At 60.5% G+C, this 19,032-nt stretch overlaps 1 protein-coding gene across 3 annotated transcripts; it reads right to left on the bottom strand.

Annotated features, from left to right (window-relative positions):
• Positions 1-1,659: 1,659 nt before the first annotated feature.
• Positions 1,660-18,544, bottom strand: SLC23A3 (solute carrier family 23 member 3). Of its 3 annotated transcripts, none has more exons than XM_037913015.2 (12): positions 17,267-18,433; positions 15,889-16,046; positions 15,588-15,673; positions 9,464-9,537; positions 8,960-9,141; positions 8,530-8,653; positions 6,704-6,851; positions 6,359-6,612; positions 5,263-5,368; positions 4,162-4,329; positions 3,736-3,831; positions 1,660-2,600 (listed from the first exon to the last, which is right to left on the bottom strand). In XM_037913015.2, exons 1-12 carry the CDS (start codon positions 17,372-17,374, stop codon positions 2,572-2,574), a joined length of 1,533 nt encoding a protein of 510 aa, XP_037768943.1. In that variant the 5' UTR covers positions 17,375-18,433; the 3' UTR covers positions 1,660-2,571. The 3 variants fall into 3 exon arrangements, with proteins under 3 accessions (XP_037768943.1, XP_037768942.1, XP_037768941.1); XM_037913014.2 differs by lacking the exons at positions 1,660-2,600; positions 17,267-18,433 and adding exons at positions 2,626-3,172; positions 18,454-18,544; XM_037913013.2 differs by lacking the exon at positions 1,660-2,600 and adding an exon at positions 2,626-3,172 and having other exon boundaries at positions 17,267-18,420.
• Positions 18,545-19,032: the final 488 nt, after the last annotated feature.

Here is a 19,032-nt window from a genome sequence, read left to right as displayed (position 1 = left end):
CAACAAGTCCTGCATCTTGGCAGGGGTTAGACAGGATGGCCCGTTCGGTCCCCTCTAACCCTGTGGGTCTGTGGTTCTACACACCCCAGCTGTGTTCATGGTCAGCTCCTTGACTGCTCTGCCAGGTGTGGCTCAGGTCAGCTTCAATAAGGTGTTTACACACAGCGCCACCTCGTGGCTGAGCAGGTCACACAGGTTTGCGAGAGAGGATGGTGGCAACTGTCATTTGGGTGGGGTGGGGGAGAGAAGTTAGCTGAGCTGTGATTGTTGCTGGTGACGTCTGACCCCCTTTCCTAGAAGACAACACAAGACAAATACACACAAGAGGGAAGAGACGAGAACAGCAAAGGGAGAAAATGCAGCTTCGTTCTGTCTCTGGCGTTGATGTTCACTTCCACCCTCCCTGCTGGAAAAACACAGGGGCAGCCCACAGTCTGACCAGCCACCCCGAGACCTGGCAAACTTGGGCCAGCAGCGGGCTGTTTAAGGCATTGCTTTTAGTGGCCTCTTTCGGGTCACAGGCTCCTGGCAGTGTTGCAAAATATGCAGCCTTGGCCAGCTACACCAGACACTTACTGGACAGGCGGCAAAAGGAGAGGGATGAAAAAGAGAAGAAATAAGGTGGGGAAGGAAAAGGACACATGGGAGGGACGTCTCGCAGCCCACATGGTGTTTGGGATTCACCTGGAGCTGGGAGAGGAGGGGGTGTCATTTGGGTCCCGCTCTCTGGCCGGGTCTGCTCAGGCCATGTCTCGGGATCAGGATGACGGGGCCACAGGAGATGGTGGTGAAGGCAGCCATCATGGTGAAACTCACTCCAGCAGCCAGTTTTTCTCCCCAGGTATAAGGACCCCAAAGGGGAGCGATGGCGCAATAGCCCCTCCCTGCATTATTTTGTCCACCAATTAGGCCTAGTATCTGGCACACCCCTTTTGGTTCATTGCTTTTCAGTCTCACACTGGTCTTGTTTACCAGGCCTGATCCTAACACAGGCCTTGAATTATATCAGACAGCCTCATTGTTTGAGCTAATTCAGTCTTTTGCACCTTTCCCAGTCCACATGTGTTGCAATAGGACGGTTCGTGTGACACACCATGAACTTTCACCCTCTCTTTGCAGCGGCGCTCACACTTCGGGTACGTGTGTAGGCCCAGTTATCACAACAGTGCTGGGTGTTGCCTCTGAAATCTGGACCCAGGCCAGTTATGCCCCAGCCAGCTCTCCCCGCCCGAAGGCCGTGTCACGCTGGTGCTCTCTGCTGGGCGAATGTGATGAGCTGCGACTCGTTATTCTACAAGTCGGAAGGCAAAGGGCTGACCTCTCCGTGGCTTGGCTGATGCCAGCAAACTAGCAGAAATAGTGAAAAGGGAGTTGGGGACCAGCCTTCCATAGCTGCCATGCTAACCCCTTTCCATTGGGTAGCTCTGCAAACGGCCGCCATGGCCAGAATGCCCCGCTTAGACCCAGGGGCCCCAAGGCCGGAAGAAACCACTGTGATCACCTAATCTGGCTCCTGTGCAGCCCAGGCCAGAGGCCCACCCCAACATCAAACATAGAGCAGAGCTTTTAGAAAAACATAATGATTTAAAAATTGCCAGCCTCTGTGACAGGCAGGGGCTGGTCTTCCCTTGGGTCCCTGCCCCCTGAGACGGCACCGGGACAACTCCAGCGCTGCACACGGCAGGACGCTGCGTCAGCTCCTGGCCCAGCTGGAGTTGAGGTCATCCTGCAGGGACACTACGGCTTGCCCTCGGCTGGGGTAAGACATTACAGACTAGGGTTCCGTCCAAGGGGAGCACAGAGAGGCTAGTTTTCAATGCCCCCTGCAGTGTCATGTTGCAGTCCCCTCTCCTGGCAAGGGAGGGAGTGGGGAAAAGCAGAGGGACTCAAAATCCTGGGGATAAATAACCCCCAACGGGCTGGTGTATATGGAGCGGAGAGGCCCTGCTCAGGGCACCTGCAGAGACTTCTGCCAGCTGGCGGAGGAGTCTGAGGCGAGCCCTTTGTATGTCTCCATAGGAGAGGACGACTCCTAGGTGCAGCTACCTCCAGGCATGCCAGGATGAAGAGGCAGTTTTTATTAAGCCAAGGGGTTAGCAGACATCCCAGGTAGGGCTTGCAACTGCCCTGTCCCCACCCCCTAATGAGTCACAGCCGCCTGCAGCAATGGCCAGGAGCAAGTACAAATGGGAACTATGCCCCGCCCAGCATGGTGCAGGCCGGGGTCCCAGACACTTCCCGGCATGGCTGTGATGTACCTTTAGCATCAGTGCACAAACTGGCTGCAGTTCCAAGGCTGCTGGCCCACCAGGAACCTTAGGAGGCCAGCGGAGACCTGCCAGGCCTGCTCTGCGTGAGCACGTCTCTCTCTGGACAGCCTCAGACAGCGCGACCCAAAGGGGGAAGTGCAGAGAGGGTGACGCAGCCCAGCTGGCTGTTGGCTCTATTCTCAGCCCCTAGTGAATCTGGCCTCGGTCCAGAGCAGACTTTTGCCCCGCGGGGCTCCAGCACCACAGGGCACTTGCTCTGCTAGAGGCAGCCAGTAGGAGCCGTGCTCTCCCCTCTCTTCTACTAACACAAACGTGCTGCAGTGGAGATGGCTGGAAAGGAAACCAAAAGTCCAGAGGTGGTCGCTTTGTTTTATACAGCTCAGCTGGGGAGGGACAAGGTCCGAGCTGGGCGCGTGGGACAAAATTGCACCCTCCAGTCGGTACAAGCTTGAAATGCAGGGAGGAAAATAACCGGGTGAAACCCACGTCACTTCCGGTGCCTGCCTCGGAGGGATGCAGAGCAGGTTCCTTGGGAAGGCTTCCCAGCCCTGCTCCCTCTGAGCTGGGCTCCCAGCATCAAACAGCATTGTCCCATTTGCGGCTCTCGGTCTCTCTCCATGTCTTGTCCAGCTCCACCTCCACAGTGCTGGGTTTCAGCAGCAGGCCTGTGGCTTCCCCCGGGGGAGCTGACCCCTCTTCCAAAGCGTGGCTCTCCTCCCTCCCCGGGCAGAGGAAGCAGAATGGAAAGGCTTTACACCTGGAGGGAGGGAGCAGCCTTCTCAGGGCCGGGGGGAGCCCGTACACCTGGCTGGCTTCGCTCCCGCACCTCTGAGGAGCATTCTCACCCAGGCCTGGGTTCCACACTGCCAGCTCAGTGAGCAGCCCTCGCTCTTCCAGAGTGCCTGGAACCGAGGAGGAGGGACCTGGTCAGAGAACCTGCCCACAGGCAGCTGGAGGAGAACCCTCTGAGATCCGGCTGGCAGCTGGAGGTTGGCACTGGTAAAAGTACTCATCGCGGCTATGCCCTCCCTAGCCACTAAGCTACGCTCCGGTCCCCAGGGCAGTGGAAGGTGCTGCAGAAGGCGCCAGGCACTGGCTTTACCGCTACCACCGCGGTGACAATAAATATCACCAGGATCCCAGGCGTCCCGGTCACTGGCCACCAGCACAGTCGGGATTGCAGAAATCACCATCCCAGGCAGGGACTGTGGGGTCTGGAGCTGTCAGTCTCACGGGGCTGTTGTCCCGGTGACAGTCCCCATGACTCTCCCTCACCGCAGTCCCACAGGGGCCTCCCTCCCGCGTGCGCCCGCTGGCCGGATGCACAGGGCTGGATTCCACGTCCCTCAGTAACTAGTACCAGAAACCAGCCGCAGCAACTCGCTGGGAGCCAGACTTGCTGCCCCTGCAGCAGAGAGAGATTTAAATGAGGGCACCTGGCAATGGGTGGGGGGCGTCCTCTCACCTGAGACCGTGTTCTCCAAGAAGAAGGACAAGACGCCAGTTAAAAAGACTGGAACTGTCAGCACAGAGAGGAGGAAAAGGTCCAGGCAGACCCAGCCTAGGGGGAACAACAGCAGAGTTACCCCGACCCCGAGCAGCACAGGCCTGCACCCAGGCGTCCGTCAGACGGAAACGTTCCAGCCAAGGGCTACGAGGGGAGGCTCAGCCGTAAGCAGGTGCCGAAGAGCAAGGAGGGTACGGAACCCCACTGCAGGGTACAGAGCCCTGCCAGGGATCAGCGGCTGGAGCCGAATGGCACGGAGGGGGAGCAGCCCGCCGCCGGGACTGGACTCACAGCGCGTGGTGACCCAGAGTCCCGCGTCCCGGGGGGAACACGAGAAGGAATGTGATTCCCAGGGTCCCCGAGAGCAGGCGGCTCATACGGCACCTGTGGCTACGTATCTGGGGGTCGCACTGAGCCACCGCGGCACCAGCAGCGCCATGAACATGGTGAAGCCGACGATAAAGATGTTCCTCCCCGAGTCGATGTTCGCGTACTGGAAATACGAAATCCCAGTGCCAACGGCAACGGTGTATGTCACGCAGAGCACCCCGCCTGCAGCAGCAAGCAGAGGGGTCAGACCGGGCGGGCAGGCATGTGTGCCTACTGCAGACAGGGCAAGATGGGTGTGCAAATCCTGATGGGGGGTGGGGTGGGACAGGTGTGCGAATCCCAGGTGAGCAACACAGGCCTGCTATTGCTTTGCTTCTGGGGGCCTGGCCTCATTTCTCCCCTTCTCCCACCCCGACTCACAAGCTGATCTGTCCTCCCAGCTGTCAGGCCTGCACATGGCTCCCTCCAGAGCACACCCGCTCTGCTGCTGGGTCCCCTTGCCTCAGCCTGTCAGGCCCGGGTTCAGGGGCTGCACTCCAAACAGCCACCTGCCCCTGGGCAGGGCCCTGTGCTGCCACTCGTCCGCCAGCTCAGCCACGTCACAGGGCTCTGGTGGCTGCTGCCTGCCAGTCACCCCCTGGTTTGCAGGAGGGGGGCACCGTGCTCCCCACCAGGCTTTGGCAGCTGCGTTTGAACGTGGCCTCATGAGCCACTCGGCCCCAACCGTCCCGGACACTCAGGGTCGGCGCCGCCAGCAGCACGAGCCAGGCCCAGCGGGATACAGGACCCAGGTCCCAGGGGGATGGGTTTGACTCTCGGCTGCCATCCCGACTCCAGTGGGAGTTTTGCCGCAGATGTCAGCAGGGCCACGATTTCACCCCAGCTGGCGGTTTGACTTATAGGAAGGAGCCTGCTGTGCTACCCCTGAGGAATCGTGGGTAATGCTACTGTTTATGTAGGGCCTACACAGAAAGTGTGTGAGCGCCCCCTGCTGGCTCTGCTGGAGCAGCTGGCCTTGCCCCCCCCCCCCCCCCGCCCAAACTTCAGTCAGCGCAGAACACGGTGTGGTGGGCCCCCTGAGTGCAGACCCCAGCCCTCTGCCCTCCACGAGGGAGGGGGTCTCCCTGGAGCCCCAGCTCAGGAGGGGTTATTTACCGTGAATCGCCAGTGGGATGGTGGTGAGGAGCTCTGCCAGCCGGGGGGACAGGCCCAGGAACACACATGCCAACGCACTCACTTGCACGGAGTGGCGCGAGCTGGCCTGGGCACAAAGAGACGAGAACGGGGAGGTTTGGCAGGCTGGGGGAGCCCCAGTAGCACACTGCCCGAGCCCGCAGCCCCCCCACTGCCTCTGCCCATGCTGGCCTGCCATGCACCCCGGCTCCCTCACAGCTGGCGGGGCCTGGCATTTGGGGTAGGGGGCATCTGTCTGCCTCAGCACTCCATGCATTGGACAACCCCCATTTCAGGGCAGATCAGGGGCCCAGTCAGCCCAGACAGTCCCACAACGCGGCTTCCAGCACCCTGTGTTCTACGCATGGCCAGCGTGCAGTGCATGCAAGGGCCATCTTCTCCCTGGGCTGCACCTCTGTGAAAAGCAGAGCAGCCGGGATCTGCTCCGTGCTGTGCCCCTGGGTTCCCGACACGCTGCCAGCACAGGTGGGCAGAGCCTGGGCGTCTGGGTCGTGACGTGATCCCTCCGCCAATGCTCTGAGGCCTCCTGACTTCTCAGCACCCCGCCCTGCCTTCCCAGACCAACCCTGCTCACATGGCACAGGCTGCAGGAGAGTCGCCTTGCAGTGCCAACAGCTGCCCTTTGGAGGGTCTTCCTTTGTACCCCAGTGCCATCCCGTGGGCGCCAGGGGTACCGCTGGCAGGCAGAGCCCTTCCTCCCGACCCGCTGTACCCCCGCGCAGAGAGAGCCTTGCCCTCTGCCCCTCTACAAGAACCATTTCGAACGAGCTGCCGGTAGGGCCGCAGGGGGCATCCGCGCCCGCTGAGCTGTCTGATCGGCCAGGCCTTCGCTGGCGAGAGACGAGCCACGGGAAGGCCCCTGTGGAGACACACGCCCAGCCTGGGCATGGACAGGACCCGCCTGCATGGAGGAGGTGACACGGCCCATAGCTGGGCAGCCTCCGTTGTGCCCTCTCCAACCCCTTCACCCGCTGCCCCGTGAGCTGGCCAGACCGGTGCTCCATAGCCCAGGGGCAGCTCTGGGTCTGCCTGGCACGCCCCCGAGACCCGGCCGTACCTGGGTGAGGCTGTTGGTGCAGGCGTTGGGGACGCTGGAAGCCGTGCCGCTCACGCCCCCCAGCGCCCCCGAAAGGAGGCTGCCCAGCCCTTCCGTGCAGAGCCCGCGGTTGCAGGCGTGCCGAGGAAGGGCGGGGGCCCGCAGCGCTCGCGGGCACAGCAGGTAGCAGCCCACGGAGTTCATGCTGGAGGTGATGCCCATGGCAACGCCCACGCCCAGAGCCCGGGCGCTGAGGGACGGCCATTCCTGCTCACCTAGAGGGGAGGGAGGTAGAGACAGTCACTGGCGAACGGGGGCCGCAGCCAGAGGGTGGATGGGCAGGGCTGGCCCTGTCCCTCGTCCTACCTGGGTAGGGGACTTGGAGCCAAGGGGAGCGGAGGGAGCCGTTGGCTGCGGGCAGCTGCCACGTGGCGGGGCCCAGCAGGTCCCAGGGGAGGCGGAGGTGGCTCAGGATTCCCCAGACAATCCAGGCACAGCAAAGCGGAAGCAGCACCTGCAGGGGCAGCAACGGGAGCCTAAGACAGGGCCAGGAAAGCCCTCGCTCAGCCCCACCCTGAGGGCCCACGTCCCGGCCCCTCCGGAGTGGCAGCCAACAACAGCCACAGGCTAGAAACCTGGCACAGCGAGCACGGCTGCCCCAGCCAGGCCAGTGCCACTCCCCGGAGCAGGGAGCCCGCCCCCAATGTACCGTTGCCACCAGGTGCTTTGATCTGCCGGTGGGGCACGGGGCCAGACCCATCAGCACCAAGTCAGTGGAGAGGAATGGGACACCAGCACCGGCAGACTGGGTCAGCCCCCAGCTCCCTCAGTCTCCTGCCTGGGGCAGCACCCAGCATCAGATGCTGCAGAGGAAGGTGGAAGAAGCCCGCAGCAGCAGTTGGGGATAATCATAGAATAACAGAACCACAGGACTGGAAGGGACCTCGCAAGGTCGTCTAGTCCAGTCCCCTGCACTCGTGGCAGGACTATGCGTTACCTAGACCGTCCCTGACGGGGTGTGTCTAATCTGCTCTTAACAGTCTCCAGTGATGGAGATTCCACCACCTCCCTGGGCAATTTATTCCAGTGCTTAACCACCCTGACAGGAAGCTTTTCCTAATGTCCAACCGAAACCTCCCTGGCTGCAATTTAAGCCCGTTGCTGCTTGTCCTGTCCTCAGAGGTTAACGAGAACAATTTTTCTCCCTCCTCCTTGTAACAACCTTTTATGTACTTGAAAACTGGTATCACATCCCCTCTCAGTCTTCTCTTCTCCACGCTAAACAAACCCAGCTCTTTCAATCTTCCCTCATAGGTCATGTTTTCTAGACCTTTCATCATTTTTGTTGCTCTTCCCCCCTCTATCCCCTCCATACATCTCCCCTCCACACCCTCCCAGTCTGTGACAGTTAGAGATCTGCTCAAGCCCTGACACAGAAGGGGTGATAGCCCTGCCAGAATTTGTGTTATAATTCATTAGAACAATTCTGGAGGGTCCAGTTATCCAGAGAAATGTGCAGCCCCTTTCTGAATCGTAACTTCATGTGGCAGTGAGTTCCACAGGCTAATTACACATTGTGTGAAAAAGCTTTTCCTTTTGGATCTCCCACCTGTCATTCTCGTTCAGCGGCCCCTTGTTCTTGCTCTGTGAAACGGGAGAAGAGACACCCCTCACCTCCCTTTGCTCAACCAGGCAGTGTTTTATAGACACTGATCTTGTCCCCACTCTCCATTAACCGCCCCAGTCTTTGCACTCTCTGCACAGATCTTCTCCCAGGTCCTTGATGGCTCTCGTTCCTGTCCCCTGAGCCCTTCCAGTTTTGCTCTATCCTTTCTTTGCACTGACCATAGGTCTGCTCATGCTGTCCAAACTGGGCCCAGCTCCCTCTCTGAGCAGATACAGCCCTGGGAGAGCCCAGATGGTGCACAAGACATTTACATCCCTCCTCCATGTGCATTACTTGGCCTTTGTCAACATGAATTCCCCTAGCGCTGCCCATTGCCTGGTGGGGCTGCGTCTCCCCGATGTCCTTCTCAGTCCCCTTTGGTGCTGACTAACCCAAATCCCCTGGGTCTAGGTCAGTCACAAAGAAGAGGGTGAAATGCTCAAGCTGCTGAGAGGGCTGGGGCCCAGGCAGGCTGCCCGGGGCCAGCGGGGAACGAAAGTGCCGTGCACAGCACGGGGCCTCGTACCGAAAACATGCGCAAGGCTGGGATGCTTGTCTCCATGGAGATGCCCTTGGCCCGGGTCCACGTGCAAAGGGGCAGGCGGCAGGACCCCAAGTGCTGGGAGAACAGGACAGCAAGGAGCACGAGCCTAGGAGAGACGGAGCACGGGTCATTGCACAGCTAGTGCAGGGCAGCGAGCCCCCAGGGCATCCAGGCCCCATCTCAAATGTACCGCCCCTGCCGGCAGGCTGAACCCCGGGCAGCTCCCATAGCGCCCCCTGCTGGGAGAGCCTGGGTATCAGCATGCTCACATTAGTGCCTTCTGCTGGGAATGCAGTAGCGGGGAGTTCCCCTGACACCACTCCCCACAGCACCCCCCACTGGGAGAGACTGGACCAGAAACCCTGTGTGGGTGTGACCAGGTGGCTCCGCAGGCCCCCCCAAACTCACGTACAGCAGGGCCACCCCCCAGCTGTCCGAGCAGAAGTGGGCTGCCTCTTTGTAGGCGGACAGCCCAATGATGGAGAGGCTGGGGGCCAGGACCATGGGCCCGCAGCGCTGGGCTATCCATCCCCCCACGCCAGACACCCCCAGCGCCAGCTGCACCAGCCCCGAGACCACCACGGCTCCAGAGACCTGCGGAGAACAAAAGATGAGAAGACGGTGATGGCGGCCCCATGGCCTGCCCCAGGCTAGACCCCCAGCCCCTCCCAGAGCGACTCAGCCAGTCACTGGGTTCATCCGCTCCCTATTGCTCCTGCGACCTGACGTCGGCAAACTCCCGACCCCCCATGCACTCCCCACATCCCACCCCTACACACACACACCACCGCCCCGCCCCCCCATGCATCCCAACCGCCCCACCCCCATGCACCCTGCATCCCACCCCTCCACGCCCCACACCCATCCCATCCCCACTCCTGCACGCCCCCAGGGCTGGGACAGCAGAGGCACCAACCTCTCTGAGTGGCTGGTTCCAGCTCCCGGGGCCTGCACAGTCCTGCCCAGCACACTCAGCATGCTCCTCTGTCCCTGGAAGGGAAGGACGGACAGACATGACCGGGCAGCCAGTGGGGCTGAGCGGTACCTGGAGCGGGAGCCAGGTAACAGGAACGGGGGATTCGATTATTAGACATGTCAGTAGTGGGGTTGCGATGAGCGGGAGACCCACCCAGCGACTTGCCTGCTGGGTGCCAAGGCAACAGATCGCACGGGACTCCAACAGGTTTATATGCAGTGCTGGGGAGGAGCCGGTGGGCGCGGCACATGGAGGTACCAGTGACACAGGGAAGGGTAGGAGAGAGGTCCTGGAGGCCAAATTTAGGCCGGCAGGAAAGAGATTGAAGTCCAGGACTCCACGGCAGCATTCTCTGAAATGCTCCCAGTTCCACGCGCAGGGCCAGGCAGAGCTGCCAGGTCTCAGTGCGTGGCTGAGGCGATGGTGTAGGGAGGAGGGGTGAGGTGCATTGGGAACTGGGGCACCTTTGGGGGAAGAAGGAGTCTATACAGGAAGGATGAGCTCCACCGAAACCAAACGGAGCCAGTTAAAAAGGTCACAGAGGAGGTTTTCCACTAAGGGCTGGGGGAAGCCGACAGGTGGGAGACCGCAAGGTGCAGGCAGAGGCATCTCTTAGGGATGAATTGATTAATGGCGGAACTCTGTAACCTAACAAAGAGAACAGGCTACAGGCTGGGGAAGTCCAGGTGGGAGCTGGTGAGGACCAGTCAAAGGTAGCAGAATCCTAGTTCAGTATAACACACACAGGCAAGGAAGGAGAACTCTGTCTAGCTCAAACACTTCCTCTCCCACCAACAGAAGTTGGGCCAATCAGAGATCTGAGCTCCCCCTCCTTGTCTCTCCAGAAGTCTAAATACCAAGCGGGGTGAACCAGAGGGGCTGGCATTGCGTGAGGATAGTGATGTAAGAGGCATCAGAGAAATGTGCTGGAAGGATGATAATCAAAGGGTACAAACTATACAGGAAGGACGGAGCAGGCCGGTGGGGAGCAGCGCCGTGTGTGAAATAAACCACCACACGGTCGAATATGGTGAAAATCTTAAATGAATCAAACAGTCCCATAGAATTTCGGTGGGTAGAAATCCCATGCTTGAATAATAGGAGTCTGGCAGTGGGGATATGCTACCGACCACCTGACCAGGATGGTGACAGCGACTGAGAAATGCTAAGGGAGGTTAAAGAGGCTACAGAAACAGAAAACACACTAATAATGGGAGATTTCAACTATCTCCGCATTGCCTGGGAACATGTCACCTCCAGGCAGGATGCAGAAAGAACATTTCTAGACGCCATTACTGACTGCTTCTTGGAGCAGCTGGTCCTGGAACCCACAAGGGGAGAGGCACTTCCTGATTCAGTCCTAGGTGGCACATAGGATCTGGTCCAAGACGTGACTATAGCTGGATCGCTCAGTAATAGTGACCATCATGTAATTAAATTTAACATACTTGGGGGGACGGGGACATTTCACTTTCAAAAGGGGAAGAACCCAAAAATGAGGACGCTTCTTGGATGGAAATTCAGAGGAGCTGTCACAAGGGTGAAATGCCTGCAAGCAGCAAGGAGACTACTTAAAAACACCACAATAGAGGCTCAGACGAAATGTAGACCCCAAATCAAAAAAGCTCATACGCGGACCAAAAGAACCCCTCCTCCTACTCCCCCTCGCGCCGCCGGGGCTAAACAGAGAGTAATGGATGCTGGGAGAGGCAAAAGGGCACCCTTTAAAATGCGGATGTCAGATCCTAGTGAGGACGACAGGATGGGGCACAAACTCTGGCCGGTTAAGTATAACAGGAGCAGGAAGCCGGCCAAACAGGCCGTGGGGCCACTCGCCCATCAGGATGCTAACCGAGCACTCAAGACAGACCAGAGAAGCTAAATGAATTCTTTGTGTCAGTCTTCACTGCAGAGGACATGGGGGAGATCTCCAGATCAGAGCTGTCCTTTCTGGGAAACAAATCTGAAGCACTGTCCCACAGTGATGTGTTAATAGAGGAGGTTTTAGAATGAATTGATAAACAGCAATAAGTCACCAGGCCCAGATGGGATTCACACAAGAGTCCTGAAGAACCTCAAATATCAGATTGCAGAACTACTAACCGCGGTGTGTAACCGATCACTGAAACAAGCCTCTGGACCAGATGACTGGAGCATAGCTAATGTGACAGGCCTCACCACTCTGTTAGAATTGTTTGAGGGGGTCAACAAGCAGGTGGACAAGGGGGATCCAGTGGCTGTAGCGTGCTTGGATTTTCAGAAAGCCTTTGACAAGGTTCCGCACCAAAGGCTCTAAAACGAAGTAAGAGGGAAGGTCCTCTCACAGATCAGTAACTATTTGAAAGACAAGAAACAAAGGGTAGGAATAAATGGTCAGTTTTCACAGTGGAGAGGTAAATAGCGGTGTCCCCCAGGGATCTGTACTGGGACCAGTCCTATTCAACATATTCATAAAAGATCTGGAAAACGGGGTAAATGGTGATCACTGCTGGCAAAGTTTGCAGATGATACAAAATTCCTCAAGATAGCTAAGCCCAAAGCAGCCTTAGAAGATCTACAAAGGGATCTCACACAACTGAGTGCCTGGGAAATAAAATGGCTGATGAAATTCACAATTAATAAGTTCAAAGTAACGCACATTGGAAAGCATAATCCCAAGTACAATACACCTCTACCCCGATATAACGCGACCCGATATAACACGAATTCGGATATAACGCGGTAAAGCAGCGCTCCGGGGGGGCAGGGCTGCGCACTCCGGCAGATCAAAGCAAGTTCAGTATAACACGGTTTCACCTATAATGTGGTAAGATTTTTTGGCTCCTGAGGACAGAGTTATATCGGGGTAGAGGTGTATATAATGATGGGTTCTAAATTAGTTCTTACCACTCAAGACAGATCTTGGCTTCACCATGGATAAGGCTGCAAGTTTATCACAGAGGTCATGGAAGTCACAGATTCCGTGACCTCTGCGACTTCTGCAGGGGTCAATGCGCCTGGCCCGGGGGCAGGTCAGGCAGTCCCTGCACCAGTCGCACTGGCAACTGCTGGGGCAGTCTCGGGCCACTGCGCCCCACGTCCCAGCAGCAGCAGAGTTTGGATGTGGGAGGGGGTAGGGAGGTGGGGCATGGGATGGGGTAAGGCGAGCTCTGGGCGGCGCTTACCTCAGGGTGCTTCCTGGAAGCAGGGACATCCCTCTCCCTTGGCTCCTAGGCGGAGGCATGGCCAGGCAGTCCACCTACAGGCACCGCCCCCACAGCTCCCATTGGCCGCGGTAGGGAGCCTGCCGGCCCTGCCAAACACCACCCCCCCCCCCGGCACCAGCAGGAGTCCCAGGCCATGTGCCGCTGCCCACCCCCATCTCCAGAACCTGTGGTGCCCCTGGGAAGCCCCCCCCCCCAAGTTTTAGTCAGGGGTATACAGTAAAAGTCATGGACAGGTCACAGGCCATGAATTTTTGTTTACTGCCCGTGACCTGTCCGTGACTTTTACTAAAAATACCCGTGACTAAAACGTAGCCTTAGCTATGGATAGTTCTCTGAGAACTTCAGCTCAATGCACAGCAGTGGTCAAAAAAGCGAACAGTATGTTAGGAAGCATTAGGAAAGGGATAGAAAATAAGACCGAAAATATCCTAATCCTGCTATATAAACCCATGGCACGCCCACACCTTGAATACTGTGAGCAGTTCTGGTCACCCCATCTCAATAAAGGATATAGTGGAACTGGAAACGGTTAAGAGCAGGGCAACAAAGATGATTGAATCATAGATCCACAGGGTTAGAGGGGACCGCACAGGTCATCTTGTCTAACCCCTGCAAGATGCAGGATTTGTTGGGTCTAAACCATCCAAGACATGGTCACGGGTATGGAACAGCTTCCACACAAGGAGAGATTACAAAGATTAGGACTGTTCATCTTGCAAAAGAGATCACTAAGGGGGGATATGACAGAGATCTATACAATCAGGAATGGTGTGGAGAGAGTGAACTGGGAAGTGTTATTTATCCCTTCACATAACACAAGAACCAGGGGTCACCCAATGAAATTAACAAGCGTCAGGTTTAATGCAAAAAAGAGGAAGTGCTTCTTCACACAATGCACAAGTAACCTGTGGAACTCCTTGCCAGAGGATGTTGTGAAGGCCAAGACTATAACTGGGTTCCAAACAGAACTAGAGAAGTTCCTGGAGAATAGGTCCAGCAATGGGTATTAGCCAGGTTGGCCAGGGATGCAACTCCCTGCTCTGGATGTCCCTAAACCTCTGACTGCCAGGAGCTGGGACTGGACGACAGGGGATGGATCACTCGATAATTGCCCCGTTCTGTTCACTCTCTCCGAAGCACCTGGCACTGGCCACTGCGGGAAGACAGGACCCTGGACTGGACGGACCAATGGCCTGACCCAGTGTGGCCATTCTTACCTTCTTAAGGCTGGGTTTGAAGCTGCTTTGGGTCCTGAAATGTCACCCATGAAAGCCCCATGCTGGGGCAGAAGCAGAGAGATGCCAGACTCCTTGCGCTGCCAGGCTGGGGTAGTGGTAGCACATCAGTAAGTGCTCCAGCATCCCAGCTAGGGCCACGTGGGGCCACGAGCCAGGTGCCCTGCCCTGCAGCTGGTACATGCCCTGCCCTGCAGCTGGTACATGCCCTTCTCAGTTGCCATCCCGAGGAGTGGGTGCAAGGAGATGCCACCCAGGGGGTCGTAACACCGAGTGGATGGGTCCCCAGCAGAGGAATGAACAAGAAAGAGCCGGGACTAGGAAAACAGCCCCCCAAGCTCCTCCCTATCCCTTGGTCCCTGCTTCTCCTTCCCTGAACACAGCAGGCCCTGGTCTCTCAGGACCAGAGGGTCTTTGACCCAGCAGCCTGAGGCCGGCAGCTGGAACAAGACAAACCAGCCTGGGAGTAAGAGGCAGCCTATCGGGGAGGGCGACGGACCATCAGGGCAGCCTCCCTGGGCTGGAGGCAGGACTTGCGGTTGAGGGGCCCTGGCAAGTTACACAGGGCAAAATGTGTATGCCTTACAGCCCGGCCTCTACGAGAGCCAAGTTCATTCGATCCCCTCCGGCGGGGAGGCACAGAGCGCTGGGCTGGCCACTGGGCAAGGCCTGGCTCCCGCGCTCCCACGTCCCCGCTGGGCCAGGCCTGGCTCCCACGTCCCCCCTGGGCAAGGCCCGGCTCCCACGTCCCTGCCTGGGGCAGGCCCGGCTCCCACGTCCCCCCTGGGCAAGGCCCGGCTCCCACGTCCCTGCCTGGGGCAGGCCCGGCTCCCACGTCCCCCCTGGGCAAGGCCCGGCTCCCACGTCCCTGCCTGGGGCAGGCCCGGCTCCCACGTCCCCCCTGGGCAAGGCCCAGCTCCCACGTCCCCCCTGGGCAAGGCCCGGCTCCCACGTCCCTGCCTGGGGCAGGCCCGGCTCCCACATCCCCCCTGGGCAAGGCCCGGCTCCCACGTCCCCGCTGGGCCAGGCCTGGCTCCCACGTCCCCCCTGGGCAAGGCCCGGCTCCCACGTCCCTGCCTGGGGCAGGCCCGGCTCCCACGTCCCCCCTGGGCAAGGCCCAGCTCCCACGTCCCCCCTGGGCAAGGCCCGGCTCCCACGTCCCTGCCTGGGGCAGGCCCGGCTCCCACATCCCCCCTGGGCAAGGCCCGGCTCCCACGTCCCCGCTGGGCCAGGCCTGGCTCCCACGTCCCCCCTGGGCAAGGCCCGGCTCCCACGTCCCTGCCTGGGGCAGGCCCGGCTCCCACGTCCCCCCTGGGCAAGGCCCGGCTCCCACATCCCTGCCTGGGGCAGGCCCAGCTCCCACATCCCCCCTGGGCAAGGCCCGGCTCCCACGTCCCCGCCTGGGCCAGGCCCGGCTCCCACGTCCCCCCTAGGCAAGGCCCGGCTCCCACATCCCCCCAGGGCAAGGCCCGGCTCTCACGTCCCACTTGGGCAAGGCCTGGCTCCCGCACTCCCACGTCCCCCCAGGGAAAGGCCCGGCTCCCACGTCCCCGCGGGCCAGGCCCGGCTCCTGCATGCCCAGGTCCCCGTTGGGCCGGGACGATATGCCGGGGCTCTTCTCACCGTTCCTGGCCGTGTGGGGCACGTGGCGGCTCAGCACCATGGCGGGGATCAGGAACTCGAACGACGGCGCTTGCACCAAGGGCAACCTGCCAGGCAACAGCAAAGACAGATCAGCTGGGGAGCGGGGAGGGGGCTGCTGACAGGGCTGGGGCTCCCCCCCCGGGGCAGGATCCAGAGGCGGGGGAGGGGGAGCAGGGAGAGAAACCCACTTGGCCCAGATGCTGGTTCCCGTCTCCCCGGGGGCCTGGGGCCCCTCCTGCCCACCCCAAACCTGCGGGAGTCCCCAGGGCCCTTCCCTCACCTGCTGCCCAGGCTGGTCTGCAGCGCCGTGGAGACCCCACAGGCAAAGAGGCTCCGGGCCAGCAGCTCGCTCCAGCTCCGGTTCTGGTCCCGGATCGGGGGCGCTGGGAGCAGGAGCAGGTGGAAGATGCAGAGGAGAGAGGCCTGGACGGCCAGGTGCTGGAGAGAGCGAGGCCGGGAGAGTCACAGCAGGCGCTGGCTGGCCTCTGCCCCACAGCTCTGCCCCCCCCGCAGCTCTGCCCCCCACCCCACGGCTCTGCCCCACAGCTCTGTCCCCCACAGCTCTGCCCCCACCCCGTGGCTCTGCCCCCCACCCCACAGCTCTGTCCCCCACAGCTCTGCCCCCCGCCCCCCAGCTCTGCCCCACAGCTCTGCCCCACTCAATCCCAAGCTGCAGCCCCCAGTAGCCCAGCCCTGGGCTCCCTCCCCCCATAGCTTTGCTGGTGCCCCTCAGTCCCAACTGGCTCCATCAGGCCTGTGCTGCCCAGCACCCCTGGCCCCTTTAACACTCCCATCAGCTGTGAGAGACTCAACATTCAGATTTCGTAGAACCGGAGGCTGGAACAGAATCTGCCCAAGATCCAGGCTCGGACCTAGAGCAGCCGGCAAGGCAGGGCGCCAGGTCCCAGCCCTGCTCGGTCGGCGACTTCCTGGGCGACCCACAGCCCCTCACACAGGGCCAGCCCCTCCCTGTGCCTTGGTTCCCGCACAAAAGGGGGCTGAGGGGCCCAGCCCCAGGGCACGGGGCGGGGGGCGGGGGGTCATGGAACAGGGCGAGCTGCCCGGCTGCAGGGGGTCGGACTGCAGGAGGCTTCAGTGAAACGCTGGGGGATCATGTACCACAGAGCCGGGGGCCTGATCACGCCAGGCTGGTACCAGGGCTGAGCTGGGGGGAGCAGCCCGCCCCGTCTCATTCCTTCAGGGTGCAGCTGGCGGCCAGGGAAGGGCTGTGCCCCATGGGGCTGGACGGTCCCTGGGACTCTTGGCACCGCAGCTGGGGGCTGCTGTATCTTGACCACATCCTTCCCCAAGCACCGACGGGGACCCCAGGACCACGCTGGCACCTGCCCTGCTGAGCCGCAGGAAGCACCGGGCCAGACCCATTCTCTAAGGCCTGCCCCACCCCCCTCCGTGGGCAGAGAACCGGCTCCAGAGTTGCCCCCAGCTAAGCCCAGCTCCTTGCCCCTCCTGGGGAGTTCCCTTCGGTACTCCAGGGTCTGGGTGTCATGCCATGGTGCCCGTGCTCCCTTGCTCTCGGAGGTGCAGGGACTGTCCCTCCAGGCACGGCCACATCCAGGGCCCTGGGGTGTCAGGGCTTGTCCCTCGCCCCACTGCAGGCAGAGAGCCCATCCCCTGGCAGTGCCTGCAGCATCTCTCACCTGCAGGGCAAAGCAGCAGCTCAGGCCCCAGGGGGGCGTCTTCAGCAGGGAGTAGGAGGTGCGCACGGGGCTCCGGGAGGCAGGGCTCCCGCAGCAGCCCCCATTCATGCTGCCCCTTCCCTACGCTCCCTGCGTCCGTCTGGCACAGGACATGGCAGCCGGGGGGAGGGCGCAGGGCAGGGCCACTTGCCCCCGCAGGGGCCAGAGCAGGGCTGGGAGTTCAGGCTGAGTGGAGGTGACCTTTGCCCGAGCCCCCGGCCAGTTAGCCATTAACCCGGCTTTGCGAGTAACCGCTCACTGCCCCCTCCCCACGGCCAGACTCGGTACTGTGACCTGGGTCAGGCCCTCTAGGCAGTGCCATGGGACCAGCGCTCGGGCCACGCCCGGGGCACATGAGCACCAGCCCTTGGTCCGATCCGCACCCGCTCCCCCAGCGCCTGTCCGCAGGGGAGTTGCTGGGCGCAGCCAGCGGAAGGAATCACCCATCCCTGTGCCAGGCTGGGGGACGGACACCGCTGCAGACGGCTGCTCCTCACGGCTCTCTGCCTCCCTTGGCTGAGGACCCTCCCAGCCGCCTGGAGCCAAGTGCCCCCAGGCCGGAGCAGAGCCCAACCGCCAGGCCTTGGTGCTGCCCTTCACCTCCCCGCCCACAGCGCCACCCAGCAGCAGCCCAGCTAACAGGGGGGCCGGGTGAGGCCGCCCAGTGCAGCCTTTTGGGGTCCTCACAAGAAGAGACGTTGGGAGAAAAGCTGGCCAGACGCGAACGCCCCGATTGGAAGAAGGCGAAGGAGTGTCCCAGCCTGGCTGCCCCCCCGGGAGCCACCGAGACATCACTGGGTCCTGCTGTCTGGATCCCGAGAGGTGTCGGAGCAGACTGGGCCGCGATGACACCACCACTTCCACTGGCCTTGGCTGAATCCCAAACACTCCCCCAAACTCCCAGGGGCCCTTTCTCTTCCCTCCCTTATGGTTCTCCTTCGTCTCTCTCTCTCCTTTCGCCTTCCGTCGAACAGGAGCCCGGCTCAGCCGGCCAACACGGCATCTCTCGCAGCTGCCAGAGCCTGGGACCAAGGGGGCAACAGAAAGCCAGGCCCTAAGCAGCCCGATGCTGCCATGAATCTGCCAGGTCGCAGGGCAGCCGAGGAGCCGAGCGCCAGGCCTGGGGTTTTGCAAATGAACGTCCGCACCTGAGATGATGCTGCGTCTCCCCTCGTGCGCCTGTTCATCTTGGCTTGTCCTTGAGGAAAGGGGATGAGATTTTAACAGCCCAACAGCCCCCCTCCCCATCTCAGCTAACTTCTCCCCCGCCCCCCCGGACAGATCTCACCATCTTTCCACCCATCTAACAAACTGTCAGACAAGGGTTTTCTCTCCCCAGCTCCAGGGAAAGGGGACAGGGCTGCTGTTACCAGGAGAGCCTCCTTCACTCCCATCTATTCCAAAGGCTCTGACGGCTTTTCCTCCTTTTCCATATCCTCAGTGCAGGGCTCACAAGATTGGCAGCTATGTCTGCTGGGTGCTAACCCGGCTCAGGACCTGGCTACCAAACCCCAATGTGGCTAACGCTGGTTAACATTGGACAGTGACTGGGTCACGGTAACACCAGTGTCTCTTTGGGCCCATTTATTCCCCTGAGATTAATACAGCCCCCGGTGGTTCACCGGTCCCCCCTCCTCCTTCGCAACAGCCTCCTGTCTTGTGCCCAGCCCCGGGCGCAGTGCCGGGGGCTGGCGATTTCCTTGTGTGGGGCCCTGCAGACCCAGCCC

Source organism: Chelonia mydas, chromosome 11 (genome assembly GCF_015237465.2).
Source record: "Chelonia mydas isolate rCheMyd1 chromosome 11, rCheMyd1.pri.v2, whole genome shotgun sequence".
Classification (NCBI taxonomy): domain Eukaryota; kingdom Metazoa; phylum Chordata; order Testudines; family Cheloniidae; genus Chelonia; species Chelonia mydas.
The sequence above is the reverse complement of the archived record's forward strand: the minus strand, read 5'-3'. Positions and strand labels throughout refer to the sequence as shown.

What these genes read in the sequence shown, in the direction of transcription:
- SLC23A3 (XM_037913013.2), bottom strand. Translation starts at nt 17,374, where the DNA reads ATGAATGGGGGCTGCTGCGGGAGCCCTGCCTCCCGGAGCCCCGTGCGC. An exon ending in CAGACCAGCCTGGGCAGCAG is followed by an intron (nt 15,674 to 15,888) that starts GTGAGGGAAGGG and finishes GTTGCCTGGCAG; the next exon opens with GTTGCCCTTGGTGCAAGCGC. An exon ending in GCCCCACACGGCCAGGAACG is followed by an intron (nt 9,538 to 15,587) that starts GTGAGAAGAGCC and finishes CTTCCCTTCCAG; the next exon opens with GGACAGAGGAGCATGCTGAG.